The 13,806-nt window shown below is 50.9% G+C and overlaps 6 protein-coding genes across 6 annotated transcripts; 4 read left to right on the top strand and 2 right to left on the bottom strand.

The window, feature by feature from the left end:
• Positions 1 to 219: 219 nt before the first annotated feature.
• On the bottom strand, positions 220 to 4,217 carry N7506_004639 (coatomer subunit alpha; the record flags this gene model as incomplete). Its single annotated transcript, XM_056953933.1, has 5 exons — positions 4,077 to 4,217; positions 3,947 to 3,996; positions 3,570 to 3,889; positions 526 to 3,512; positions 220 to 474 (listed from the first exon to the last, which is right to left on the bottom strand). Exons 1-5 carry the CDS (start codon positions 4,104 to 4,106, stop codon positions 220 to 222), a joined length of 3,642 nt encoding a protein of 1,213 aa, XP_056812822.1. The 5' UTR covers positions 4,107 to 4,217.
• A 474-nt stretch (positions 4,218 to 4,691) lies between these two features.
• N7506_004638 (uncharacterized protein) lies at positions 4,692 to 5,312 on the top strand (the record flags this gene model as incomplete). Its single annotated transcript, XM_056953932.1, has 1 exon — positions 4,692 to 5,312. The coding sequence occupies one exon, from the start codon at positions 4,692 to 4,694 to the stop codon at positions 5,310 to 5,312; it is 621 nt and encodes a 206-aa protein (XP_056812821.1).
• A 154-nt stretch (positions 5,313 to 5,466) lies between these two features.
• On the top strand, positions 5,467 to 6,781 carry N7506_004637 (uncharacterized protein; the record flags this gene model as incomplete). Its single annotated transcript, XM_056953931.1, has 3 exons — positions 5,467 to 6,374; positions 6,432 to 6,646; positions 6,705 to 6,781. The coding sequence occupies 3 exons, from the start codon at positions 5,467 to 5,469 to the stop codon at positions 6,779 to 6,781; spliced, it is 1,200 nt and encodes a 399-aa protein (XP_056812820.1).
• A 411-nt stretch (positions 6,782 to 7,192) lies between these two features.
• Positions 7,193 to 8,845, top strand: N7506_004636 (esterase-like/phytase family protein; the record flags this gene model as incomplete). The annotated part of the gene is made up of 3 exons (XM_056953930.1): positions 7,193 to 7,455; positions 7,505 to 8,700; positions 8,757 to 8,845. The coding sequence occupies 3 exons, from the start codon at positions 7,193 to 7,195 to the stop codon at positions 8,843 to 8,845; spliced, it is 1,548 nt and encodes a 515-aa protein (XP_056812819.1).
• Positions 8,846 to 9,210: 365 nt separating this feature from the next.
• Positions 9,211 to 10,579, bottom strand: N7506_004635 (putative tubulin-specific chaperone c; the record flags this gene model as incomplete). The annotated part of the gene is made up of 4 exons (XM_056953929.1): positions 9,211 to 9,417; positions 9,483 to 10,205; positions 10,256 to 10,416; positions 10,471 to 10,579. The coding sequence occupies 4 exons, from the start codon at positions 10,577 to 10,579 to the stop codon at positions 9,211 to 9,213; spliced, it is 1,200 nt and encodes a 399-aa protein (XP_056812818.1).
• Positions 10,580 to 11,571: 992 nt separating this feature from the next.
• Positions 11,572 to 13,104, top strand: N7506_004634 (S53 family peptidase; the record flags this gene model as incomplete). The annotated part of the gene is made up of 1 exon (XM_056953928.1): positions 11,572 to 13,104. The coding sequence occupies one exon, from the start codon at positions 11,572 to 11,574 to the stop codon at positions 13,102 to 13,104; it is 1,533 nt and encodes a 510-aa protein (XP_056812817.1).
• Positions 13,105 to 13,806: the final 702 nt, after the last annotated feature.

Below are 13,806 nucleotides of genomic sequence, written 5' to 3'. Positions count from 1 at the left end.
TTCGCATACAAACTAGACCGCTAAGCAATTATAATCTTGGATACAAAATGATGACATCTAGACAAGTGTGTGCAGGAAGTTTTGTCTTTCTCCCAGCCGATGAAACGAAAAGCGCCGCCAAACACAACTTCTCCACGTGCAGATGAAAATGAACACATTTTGTAACTTCATATCAGGAAGAGAAAAGGTAGAAAACCGTGAAGCTTCGTCATTCTGCAATCAAAATTGACTGGGGACAAACAGACGCAGACCACTGGCCGGCGCACCGATCTCAGTAACCTCTGATATCCGGTCCACGCTGCCCTTGTACTGTGGGTGGTACTTGGCGCCGGTGAATGGATCGGACACGCTAGGAGAGCCGTTGTAGATCGGGGTGAAGGAAGCGGCACAGATGTCGAACTCGGCGAAGGGATCGAAGTCAATGTCGATCTGGTCTTGCGGGTTGCGCTCGCATTGGGCTTTGATCTTCTTGGCCTGGATTGAAAGGTTAGTGGTGATATGGGATTGGGATGGGTTAGATCTTACCTGTTCGAGGAGCTTGGCCGAGCCTCCGTTGGCCAGCATTCGGTTGGCGAAGCTCAAGGCGGAGCCGTAGTTCTTGTTGGCGAAAGCCAACTTCATCGCAGCCATCAAGGCAAGTTGTCGGTGGGCGACCTCAAGCTTGGGGATGGTGAAGTAGGCAGACAACTCAAGGCTACGCTTGAGGTTTTCGGGTGTGTCGGTAGAAAGTGTGCGGCGCTCAAGCTCCATGGACATAGCAAGGATGTATTCACGGGCAGTGGCAATGATCTTCTTTGCCTGCTCGACCTCTGCCTCCGAAGAGACAGTGTTGACGAGAACGGTGTGGAGGATTTTCTTGAAGGTGGTCACACCGTCCTCAAGCTTGTTGGAACGCATGGCGGTGTAACCTTCCTGCAGATCGACGCTGGCGACGGTCTCGAGGTCCCGGGGAATGATGGGAAGCATTTTGCGGGAGTCGGTCTCGTCGACAGTTCTGCGGACGTAGTTGACCAGAGGCGGCAGACCAGCGCTCGCCGGGAGGTATGTCTTGGTTGCCTTGTAAACCTCAAGGAAGCGAGGTTTCAATGGGGCGAACTGGACGGCGCCAACCTGGCGGTTCAGAAGCTGCATGGCAGTGTCGAAAGAGCCCGCAGCGACGTGATCCGCAGCCAGCGGGGAATTGCGAGCCCACAAATCGGCCTCGGAACTAGCTGCGCCAGCTTCAGGACTTTCCACGTTGACAAAGTCGACATCTTCCTCAACAGTGACATCGTCACCCATATCCCACCCGGAGGGCTCATCGTCATCATCGTCCAAAGTCTCACGGGCGAGAGTGGCTTCCTCTTCCTCTTCCTCGACATCGTATCCATCCGCACCGGCATCCTCGTCGGCAGCACCAACCTCTCCGAGGAGGGCCTTTTCGAATGAAGAGTGGCCGGCCGCCTTGACAGGCCAGTTGGACTTGAATGTGGGCACAATAGGATGAGGAACCTTCAGGGGTTGCTCGAGTGTGGGCAGACCGATTTGATCCTCAGTAAGCCCGCAAGCTTCCAGGATGGATTCGGCCTCTTCGACAAGACCATGTGACTTGGCAGTCAGATAGGCAAGGGGGTACAAGTCAACCTCCTTGAACATCTGAATACGGTCCTCGACATCCCCGCGGTAGATAGCGTTCTGGAAGCGAGAGGTGAAATCACCGCGGTGCTCGGCGATCTTCGCCATACGGGAGAGCTTCTCTTGGTCACCAGTGGCGAGATACAAGAAAGAGAGCTTGTCAAAGTTGCGCTGCTTTTGGTATGTCATTTCGACAGTCTGGTGGTTACCATGAGCCAATGCCTCGTTTCCAAGTCTGCTCCAGAAGTTGGGACGGTCCAATTCGCGAGCCATCTCGTTAGCAACCTCAAGGTTACCACACTCGAGGGCAAGGTCAAAGCGGGTCTGAGGGTCCTGAACGAACTGCAGGGCAATTTCTGGGTAGCCCTTCTTTTGCAGATATGAGATAATGCTCTGGCCGACCAAGCTAGAGGTCTTGATGATCTGCAGCATCTCGTCGTAGTTTCGCTTCACCAGAGCAAGCTTGAAGCGGTACTCAGTGGGGTCAATTTCCAAGATCCGGGGCTGGGCATTGCGGTCAAGGGCGTATACACTACGTCCCTTGACGCGCACAAGGTAGACAGTCTGGTCAAGAGTGCGGATGATACCGTTGTCACCGTTGAGAAGAGAGTACTTGACGTGGTTGAGAGTAGAATACAAGAGCACACCAGCGTCGTCCCAGGTAGCACTCTTGATTCGAATAGTCTCGTGCAGGGTGCTGACTTGCTCAAGGGTCTTGGTGACAATGGTTACATTGTGCTTGCTCAGCAAGGCGCAATAGAGCCCATCATTAGACCACGCCACGTACTTGACGCCACTGACGGCAAGCTCAGCGAGCTGCTTCTTTTGTTGGATATCGAACAGGGTGACGTGAGTAGGAGTGATGAAAAGTAAACATCCGGTGCCACCAAAGTAGATGTCAGTTGTACCAGCTGGAGGTTTGATCGTCTTGGTTGTGGAGTTACTCAAATCCTTGATATCAACTTGCTGGCTGGAAGGGTTGAAGACAGCAAAGCGGTTGCGGGCAACAAAGACGGCTGAAGTTGCTTGCCCACGCTTCACGTCTGTAGGCTCCACGGCACCAGTGGCATCCCGGGGAAGATGAATCAGTTCGTAGGTTCCGTTATCGGCGGGTGTGGTGACCAGGATAGCACGCTCGGCAGGGTTGTAGGAAAGAGTGCGGGGAGGAACCCATGGGGAGCCTAGCTTGCGCAGAGAAAGCATGGGAGGCGACTCGACGTTCTTGGCGAAGTCATACATCTTGACGTGCTTCTCCTTTGTGATGTAGAACAGCTGGTTCTGGTGGATAGCGGAAGCAGGGCGCTCTCGCTCGAGCTTGAAGACCATGACACCGGTATCATGACCCGCAGCAAACAAGTTCATCTCGGGGTGGGCAGCAATAACCCAGAATCGATCGAGGTCGCGCTTGAAAGACTGCACGGAGGTGCGCTTGTTAAGATCCCATGCCCGAATAGTCTTGTCCTCGCCAACAGAGAGGATCAGGTCCTGGTGGGGGTGGAACAGAGCGGCGGAGGCATTTTGGAAATGACCGCGACAGGTATCAACCTCCCAGGCCTTAGTTTCACTCATACGCCAGAGCTTCACAAGTCGATCGTCACCGGCGGAAACAAGCAAAGGCAGTGTGGGGTGGAACGACACCCAGTTGACTCCACGGTCGTGTCCTTCCAACACGAACTTGACGACTGCGTCGGTGTTACCAAACATGTCGGCTTGGTTTTGGTTGGCTCGTGCCATCTGGTCTTCGAACGAAATCGAGGTCGGGGCCGAGTGCTTCTTGCGCAAACCGGAAATATCCCAAATGCGAACGGACTGGTCCAACGAGGCTGAGGCGATGAGGTCTTCGGTAGGGTGGAACTGGGCGCACATCACATAGTGGTTGTGACCGGTCATAGTGCAGACTAAAAGAGAGCGAAATGTTAGTTTACGTCGTCGCAGGCGGCTTCAATGGCTCGTACTTAGTGAGCGGTTTTGCCAGTTCCAGATTCTGATGGTCTGGTCATCGGACGCAGACAGGATCCAAGGTAGCTCGGGGTGGAAGAAGACCGTCCGGACATAATCCAAGTGACCGTTCAATGTGAAAAGACACCTCCGGGTCTGGTAGTTCCAGACCTTGATCTTGTAGTCGTCGCCTCCCGACACAAACAGGGGCTGGGTTGGGTGGAAATCGACACCACGGACGGGTCCATCGTGCTCTTCAAATCTGTCAATGAGGGTTCCCATGCGATAATCCCACAATTGGATGGTGGAGGAGTGGAGGGAGACAAGGATCCATGGCCTATTCGGAGGTCAGTTCGGGTGCTTTGGCTAGGTGTCCCCTCAACAGGCAACTGACCGTTTCGGGTGGAATGCGATTCCTTTGGCTCTGGATGATTTGGACTCAAACTAATTAAAGCACAGCGATTAGTATCTCCAATCTCACGACGCGACATCGATGGCGCATATGCCATTGACGAGGGGCGTACCTTGGTGAGCATGTTTGGGGAGGACTGCATCTTGAAGATTTGGCCGGAGCCGCACTGTAAAGTAGCAAGCTCCGCACACTAGAGAGCAAAAGAAGGCAGAGGCGACCACCGCATCCACTGCCAGAGAAAGATAATAGAGAAGTCAAGGTAAACAGCGTGCTTGGAGTGAAGGTAAACTAAACGTGGACTCTATTGTGCAAGCGAATGACGGCCAATCATGCCGCTGGGCGGTGAGCCGTCAGGGGAGCTTCGACAAGCCAATTGCCTTAGTGTACTATCTATAGATTTGGATCTTAATTTTTATCTATATAATTTCCAGTTTATAGAATTGATTCTTTCCTCTCTATGGAGTGTTTTATACATCCTAATTATGCTGGACCTGCAGGTAGAAGGTGGAGATTCAAAGGGTTCCCCGTATACTCCGTACTCCGCGTTGGAAGCATCTGGAAATGGTTGCTATGACCAAACCCTTCTTGCGACTTCCGTGATCTACTCCTTAATTTTTCTCCCTTTGTTGGATGCACATGTCTCTCAAAATACACTCAAATAACTGTCCACCAATATCTTATCAGTCTCACTCATGTCCAACATATGTGGTCCACCTAACATATCGATATGGAGAGCCCCCAAACCGATATACACCCTGCTATGCCCAACGACCGATCCCCCACACTTGGGTTCTGTCCTACTTCGGTAACAGGATCTGATGAAAGTGAGCTTAGCTTGGACGACTCTGGCCCTTTGACTCCTGCACATGACCTTGATTTATCCAACGGCCATGAAGGGGCTCGCACCATCAAACCATATGCCATAGAGGAGCCTGAAGATGACGATGAGTCCGAAACACCGACACGAAATTTACTTCGCCTTCCAGATCAATTTGAGCGCTGGCAACGCGACTTATCAGAATATATGAACGATCTGAACTACGAAGCCGATGGGCAGTATGCTGCGCCTCAAGCCGCTCGAAAACAGGGACACAAGCGGAAGTTCACACACGCAGCCAGACAAAAGCGCAATTCCTTCGGTCCAAACTCTCCAGATACTCGGCCAGTTAACGAGGAGAGCTCAAAAAAGCGACGGAGTAACGCCAATTCTCCTATTACGGATTCGTTCCATGCCTTCCGCGAATCCAATGCGGACGAGAGCTCATGCTCGGAGCCGCGTTCTGCTGATTGCAGTGGCATAGACACTGAGAACAACTCGCCTGGTGTGGATTATATGGACATTGACTGAAATGTTTTGATGACGCTGGACAGTGTGTATGACGTCATGTCTATATCATTGCAGACCCAGAAGTCCTCGATATCAACCACACCCTGCAGTCACACCACACAAAATTCTGGTGCTCTACTACTACAGAATCATTACAATCTCTTGGTGATACAAAATGGCCTCCCGAACGTCTTCCCGTCATGCTGCCCACAAAGCAAAGGAAGCTATCGCAGCCACTGCCGAGCCAACTGGCAAGGCTCCCTCCGGCACAAAACGAAAAGCGCCGACCAAAGAGGCTCCTCCGCCCAAAAAGGAGAAGACTGAAGATACTCAAGGCGACGACATCAAGGCAGAGGAGCCAACAAACGAACCAGAGTCACACGCTTTGGCAAATAGTCCCTCGGCGCCGAAGTCTGAAGCCACCGCCCAAGAGGAGAAGCCACACGAAGACAATGCTTCAATCAAAGCCCCATCAACCCAAAAGGGCAGTGCCGAAGAAGGTGTTCGCAAGTCCGAGGAGAGGGAGAACGTGGTATCCTCCAATATTCTCGAGAAAGGCTTCATCTACTTCTTCTTTCGCCCACGGGTCAACGTGGACGATCCCCATAGCATTGGTGATGTAGCCCGAAGCTTTTTCGTCCTCCGTCCAACCGCTCTGGGGGCTGAATTCGACAATGACCAAGGCCCCGTCGACAAAGGCGCCCAATGCCGATTGATGATGCTGCCAAAGAAGAAGTTCCCAACTTCGAGCAAAGAGCGAGACATGGGATTTGTGGAAAAGTCGGGGCAATCCATGCAAGCCTTGCAGGAAGGGTTCATTGCTGGTAAAACATACCAGACAGCTACTATGGGGGAACGTCACACCGAGGACGCAAGGCCATACGCAGAAGGTGTCTACGCGATCACACACACACCACGGGCCTCCCATCTTGCCTACATACTGACAATTCCTGCGGAATTGGGTGTCCTTCAGGAGGAATTTGGCCTCCGGGATCGCGGGAGCTGGCTTGTTCAAGCCAAAAACCCCAAGTTCCCTGGTCCGCCGATCGGACAACTACCACAGAATCCAGAGTACCCTGAATCGTAAGTGAACTTGCAATGTAAAGCTCAGCGAGAAATGCGTTGACTGATCCTTGCTAGTGTTCTCAAGAAGTTCGGAGACCTCCGATGGGTGCCCCTGGAACCCGAATTTTTGGACTATCCCAATGCTCAATTCCTTATGATTGGCGAGGCTCAAAATGACCTTGGCAAAGCCGCGACCTCCCAAGGTGAAAAATCACCTCACGAGGAAGAGCCTGGTCAAGAGCTGGAGAGACTCGAAAAAGAAAACGAGCATCGTATCAGTACTCTGAGTGGTAGGTTTGCCCGCTGATCTCTGCCTTTCGTACCTAACTTAATTTGGAACTAATGCAGGGGATGCAACCGTCTATCAAGACTTGGGCTTCCGCGCGAAGAATTACCCGAAGTTGCCCACGACTTGGAACCACTAAATGCAAAACTGGGAGGACTGGTTTCTAAGATAGTTGACAATGTGATTGACCAATTTTGGCGAGTAGAGACAAATTTTGGCCAAGCGCAACATGCGAGCCTCCCCAGTTCCAGATCAGATAGCATCTAGGCTCTGCATACCCGTCGTGGCAATGATTTACCATAATGTCAAATTAGTCGACCACCGGATATTTCGATGAGCACCGATCCCCTCAAATTTGCCAATCACTAGATGACGCACGAAGTCATCCGATGCTTATCCCACGTGGTGTCTGGGAGTGAGCATTGTCGAAAGTCTTGATCCCGGAGCGGTATGATCTTCAAAATCGCTAAGTATAAAGACCTCAGACCAAGTTATCCAAGAAGGCTGCTAAGACACTCGCTTCACCTCTACCGCCTTCACCTCTACCGCCATGAAATTGACACTGGCCGTCACTCTCCTCTCTGCGACAGCAAAGGCTGCTGAGCACGTCGTCAACCAGACGACTTGTGGCGGAACAACATATAAATACACCGGTCTCGCTGGCTACGGCTTTGTCCCTTCAAATGCCACAGATAAATACGGCGACACTATCGGAGGCATCGGTAGCTCAATCGCTTTCGACCAATCCTCTTGGCGCAAGACCGGAGCAGATGGTTACTCGGGAACTGTCTACGCAACTCCGGATCGAGGCTGGTAGAAACAAGTCCAGTCCTATATGTGACTATATCCTAACCATATCCAGGAACACGAACGGAACCCTCAATTTCCAGTCCCGCATTCACAAGTTTGCCATTACATTGAAGCTTGCGCCAAACGCAACACCCAAGAACCCTTCCAACCCGAACGTGAGCCTCAAGTACCTCGACACAATCCTGCTCACCGATCCAGCAGGCCACCCCGTCACAGCCCTTGACGCCGATGCCGATGGCTACGCTTCCTTCCCTGGTTTCCCGCCCCTCCCCGTCGCCACGTACCCAGGCGATGGCTACGGTGGACCAGGACCCGGCGGTAAGCGAGTCTCGGTAGACTCTGAAGGCACAGCTTTGGACGTGCGTGATGGCGGGTTCTGGATTTCGGATGAGTACGGACCGTACATCTATAAGTTCGATGCACAGGGACGCATGGTACACGCTATCCAGCCACCAGAGGCATATCTGCCACGCCGGAATGGAACTCTGAGTTTCAATTCCAATTCGCCGCCTCTGTATAGCCCGCAAGCTAGACCTGTTCCTATCTACACTGAATCTGGAAGAAACAATAACCAAGGTCTAGAGGGCGTGACAGTCTCGGCGGATGGAAAGATGCTCTATGCTCTTGTGCAAAGCTCTTTGAATCAGGAGGGTGGACCGGAGAAGGTTTCCAGATCGCCTGTCAGATTGCTTGCTTACGATGTTTCGAATGCGTCGAAGCCTGTTCTTGCTCATGAGTATGCTGTCATGCTGCCCAAGTACTGGGATTACACGGAGAAGGATGCTTCGAAGGCATACGGAGTTGCCAGCCAGTCAGAGGTTCACCAGCTGCCTTCGGGTGATTTCTTGGTGCTTTCTCGTGACGCAGGGTTTGGACGCGGACAGAAGAACACGCGATCTGTGTATAGACATGCGGATGTCTTCTCTTTGAACGGTAACAATCCAGCCACTGATTTGAAGGGCAAGAAGAACTATGATGATGCTAATGGAGCGATTGCTTCTTCTGAGGGTGTACTGTTCCCTGGTATCGTCCCGGCGGAGTACTGCTCATTCGTGGATTATAATGTGAACTCTGAGTTGGGCAAGTTCCGACTTCACAATGGTGGTCCTTCGGATGCATTCTTATTGAATGAGAAGTGGGAGAGTCTTGCTGTTGTGCCTATGAATCCTTCGGCCGATGGTACTCAGAAATCTGGTCAGGAATACTTCTTGTTCAGCTTCAGTGACAACGACTTCATGACTCAGGATGGTAAGCCCCCTTGCTCTTTCATGATATTGTAAACTAACATCGTGCCAATCTCTCAGGGCATCTCAATTTTGGAAAGTTCGATTACAAGGACACATCTGGCTATAGCCTTGACACACAGGTTTTGGCATTTAAGCTGAAGTTCTAATTCTGGACATAGATAGGCTGGTGTGCGCTCATGATTCCAAATTTATCTATGGAAATTATATATAGAACAACGAGACGCCAGTATTGGTGCTTATTCATTGTTTAATTAGATTTTTGTCCGTAGGTATCAATACATTGTTGTCACAGTGCAAATTCTGGGCCCGGGTAGGTCCTTCGCCGTTTCTGGTGTCGTCCGACCTCCCATCTGTGAATGAACTAAAGGAGAGTGAGCATAAGTACCAACATTTTCAATGTGAAACTAAATTAGCATCTGATAAAAGGCGCCCAGTCAGTCAAAATCACAAACGTAGCCGCTTGAACGAAGGCCTCGGGCCAAAAGTGTACAGTTTTGTCAAATCGGAGAGCCTAATCCTTCATCACCTTGATAGCCTGTAAGATATCTTCGAGGGACCATCCTGGCCCGCCAGGAACAATCTCTGCCCAGACTTCTTCAGGCACCGCATCGTTGGGATCAATTAGGCTCCAATTTGGACTTGGTTCAGTCTTGATCCATTTGAAGTCCTCGACTTGGCTCCAGCGATCTTCGTGGTCAGGTCTGTCGTGTCTCAATGCCTGGGAGAGAGAAAGTCAAATCATTAGTTGTGCAATAAGAAGGATTTATCGGGGAAATGACTAACATATGCTTTGGGGATCCGGCCAAAGCGAATATTGGAACAGTCCTCGATGATGGGATTGCTGGAGCAGCTAAGATACACATCAACGTTGCTGCAGTTATGCATGCGGAACTGGCGACAGGAAACAACCATGACGCTACGTTCAACGCCGGTGACGTGGGCAGGACCATTGACTTGGCCACAGACTAGCAAACTCCCTTTGACTCCCTTGGCAGTCAGACTGGCGTATGGTTTTCCATTGGCAGTGGGGATAGACATGTCAACGATGCAATGATCGAGGGAGGTAATTGATGCAGGAACTGTGGAAGTCGATCCAGCAGATGGGAGCATAATATGCAAGCCGTAATGATCGTCAACGGAGACGGACGATATGCCGGTAGCTGCGAACTTGTCCGAGCTTGACTTCGAGGCGAAATCATCAACAGACACACCGGGGCAAGAAGTAGGCGCAAGCTCCGGTTTCTCCTGTTGCTGTTTGTCTGGCTCGTTCAGCGGTGTGGATGGATAGTTGGGTGTGTGGGTTGCGGATGAATCAATGGACGAGGCGCCCGGAGAATGATAGCCCGGAATGTTGAGTCGTCCCTCCAATCGTCCCTCCACAGCCAAGGCAGCGGCATCAGAGATGGAGATTGCGGAAGCATTCTTCTTGTTCTTGAAGCTGAATTTCGATCGAGGCTCAAATGCCGTACGTATCTCACTCAGTCGGTCTTGCAGAGCTTTGATCGCCTATAGAGATATTTAGTATGGGCCCATGGAGAAGAACTTTCACAATGTACCTCCGCATAGACCCTCTGATCATACGTTGGGATGTAGCTTGCTGCATCCTTCACCTCATTCGATAAGCGTACTATCCCCGCAAGGCAGTGGTCTGTTGCGTCGGCTCGCTCACCCCCGACCAGAGATGTGCTGGAAAGGTGGTCCATTCTTTCTTGCAACACTAGAAACTGAAATTAGCTCCGGCTTTGCCGGGGTTAATAGTGGAGTACTGTACCGGTGATCTCATGTTGAAAGTAGCGGAAGAACCGTTCCTTCAATGGAATTTCCGCCTTGGAGACGGTCTGATTATCCGCCGACAAACGGCGCTGCTGTAGTTCGGCCATGAGGAGGAGGTGTAAAATTTAAAACGGAAGGGAAACGAGTTATAAAAGGAAGAATGTAGCAATGACGTCGACTCAATATGATCATACCACACCCCGCACTTGTGAAGCTTCCCAAAGAAGTTTCCCCGGTTCTCCGGACTGTTAAATGCACCTTAGTGTTGAAGCAGCAAAGCGCCCCATTCAAGGCCTCGACTAAAATTTCCCAACGGGACTGGGGAAATGGACGGGGCTAGACTTAATGATAATCTAAGTGATCTCCAGATGATTCAATTTCTGTGACGTCGATCATCCCGCATTTTTGCGGATCCTCAATATTCCGGGCCTGAGGCCTCAGGCAGAAATGTTTACAAACTGAGTTCGATCCTCTTTGTCAATGCAACTACTTGCCCAGGTGTTACTTACAACTACGAATACAACTATGTGAAAGAAATTGTTAAAATGTCACTATCTAGGGATATCAGTTTCCATCTCTTAAGGTTGACTCTTTTGGTACACAAGTGATCAACAAGGTAGCACAGTCTAGATCTCTCGGATCTCTTGAGTCTTGAGACCACGGGACATTTGGATAATGGCGGTTTGCGAGTGGTGATACAGAAAATGAGACCATCCTCGACGGTCAAGGTTGGCTTTGAGTGGTATGGAGAACCAGACCATGAAGAATTCATATCTGGCCGAGTCATCTGAATGGATGTGAAAAGACGCAAAAGACTTCCAAAGGACGCAGCCCCGGGCCACTCAAATCGGAGTATATGAGTTATTGCTAACATCTAATGTTGCCATGCAACCTTGTACTTTTGAGTTTGCAATGCCGACGATAGATCTCGAGTCAGATGGAGTGGTCTGGATGGTTTGTGGTCAGGTGTCAGAGAGCATTTGGCCATCCCAGGGTCTCCAGGGCTGAGCAGTCGATCGGGGTGACATTTGTTTTACCAGCTCCATAATCGCTTTGCCCTTTGTTCTCACTTCACTCCCCTCCACACATCGATCGCGCCATGCGAGTCCAGGCTCCAATCCTCCAGGCCTTGAGCCTATGGCTCGGTTGTGCTCAGATAGCATCATGCATTGTCTATCCCAATCATCAACGCGTGGAGCAACTCAACGAGATCCCTCGTGGGTGGTCTAGAGGAACAAAGCCTCCTCCCACGCAGCTCATCAAACTCCGTCTCGCAATCACTCAGAGCAACGCAGCAGAGTTTGAGCAGCATGTCATTGATATCTCCACTCCAGGTCACCTCAAATATGGCAAACATATGAAGCGGGATGAGGTCAAAGAGCTCCTTCGTCCGTCTCCTGCAATTTCAAACAAAATCTTAGAATGGCTCAGATCGGAAAATGTCTGGCCAGACGCCATCCAACCAGATGGCAATTGGATTTTGTTTACGGTGCCCATCAATCAAGCCGAGCACATGCTGAGATCAGAATTCTTCTACTACCACAACGAAGCCCAGAAAGAGCCCGTCATCAGGACCCTCGGGTATTCCGTGCCTAGTGACATTCTCCCATACATCCAGTTGATCCAACCCACCACCCGGTTCGGCAATATAAGCCCACGAAAGCTCACGATGTTAAAACACGAGCTCGCGACCCCGGAACAGCTGGCCTCTGGATGCGACGAGGCCATCACGCCGAGTTGCCTTCACAATTTGTATGGGATTGGAAACGTGAGCACCACACCCGATAGGCGCAATCGACTGGGTGTATCTGGATTCTTGGAGCAGTATGCCCGCCACGGAGACTTGGAAGAGTTCTTCGCTCATTACTCACCACACCAGACGAATAACAATTTTACTGTCGTGTCAATCAATGGCGGAAAGAATGATCAGGATTCCGATTTGGACAGCGTGGAAGCCAATTTGGATATACAGTACTCTATCGCAATGACCGATCAAGTTCTGACAATCTTCTACACCACCGCAGGGCGCGGTCCTGCAGTCCCTGAAATTGACCAGCCAGACCCTGCAAATGCATCGGATGAGCCGTACCTCGAGCAGCTCCATTATCTCCTGGGTCTACCCGATGATGAGCTACCCGCAGTTCTCACGAACTCATACGGAGAACATGAACAGGGTCTTCCAGCGTCGTATGTTAACGCAACATGCAATCTTTTCGCACAACTTGGGGCACGAGGTGTGTCAATCATTTTCGCCAGTGGAGATAGCGGCCCGGGAAATTCCTGCTTGATGAACGACGGAACAAACAGAACTAGATTCTTGGCTGAGTATCCAACCTCTTGTCCATTTGTGACATCCGTAGGAGGCACAGAGAGGATCAACCCCGAACGGGCCACTTATTTCTCTGGTGGTGGGTTTTCGGAGATTTTCTCTCGTCCATCATACCAAGACCAGGCCGTGGAAAGCTATCTCAAGATTCTGGGCGGTCAGTGGGAAGGTCTGTATAATCCCCACGGCAGAGGTGTCCCCGATGTTGCGACTCAGTCGACACGTTTCGTTGTCCGAGACCATAATAAATGGATTTCAGTTGCTGGTACAAGGTTTGTTTTCCATGACTCGCAGAGGGATCACTAAACTGACAGATAATAGTGCTTCAGCTCCAGTTTTTGCGGGGATTATTTCTCGGTTGAACGACGCTCGTCTTGCGCAGGGTAAGCCTCGAATGGGATTCCTTAATCCATGGCTTTATGGCGAGGGCCGACTGGCGTTCAATGATATCGTTCATGGTCGATCCGGAGGCTGTGACGGGTGGTCTGGCGGTGTTTCTACACCCAGGGTCCCGAATGCCGGTTGGAGCGCCACTGAAGGATGGGACCCTGTGACAGGACTTGGTACACCTTCTTTCCAGGAGCTGCTCAAGTTGGCATTGTGAGAATATGTTGAATAGCGCAAAATGAGGACTCTTCAACCCATCAAACTGATAGGTCTGAAAGACACCATAGCGAGTTTCCATGAATTCCATGACTTCGTATCAACCACTCTTGAGGAATTCTCCATTCAACTGCAGGTTTCAGGTGCTTCTCAATTTTTCTGTCAGCGAGTCATTCGTTATTGGACCAGGACCCTCGGAAAATATTACTACAAAATGTGACCATTAACTAGTTGTAGCATGTTAGTGTTTTGATTCTTTAGATCACGATCAGACCGCCTAGCTGATACCGTCAGAAAAACAGCGCACGTGACCTCATTCTGACCGCCCGCGACAGCTCCGTCATGGGCAATAGCATAGCGCCAACAACCATCGACCAAAACCCGAATTCCTTATCTCGTTCGCCG

The sequence above is a fragment of the Penicillium brevicompactum genome (genome assembly GCF_028827555.1).
Source record: "Penicillium brevicompactum strain IBT 35665 chromosome Unknown utg000003l_segment0_segment0, whole genome shotgun sequence".
Lineage (NCBI taxonomy): Eukaryota > Fungi > Ascomycota > Eurotiomycetes > Eurotiales > Aspergillaceae > Penicillium > Penicillium brevicompactum.
Note: the sequence above shows the minus strand (reverse complement) of the source record. Positions and strands in the feature narration are given on the sequence as shown.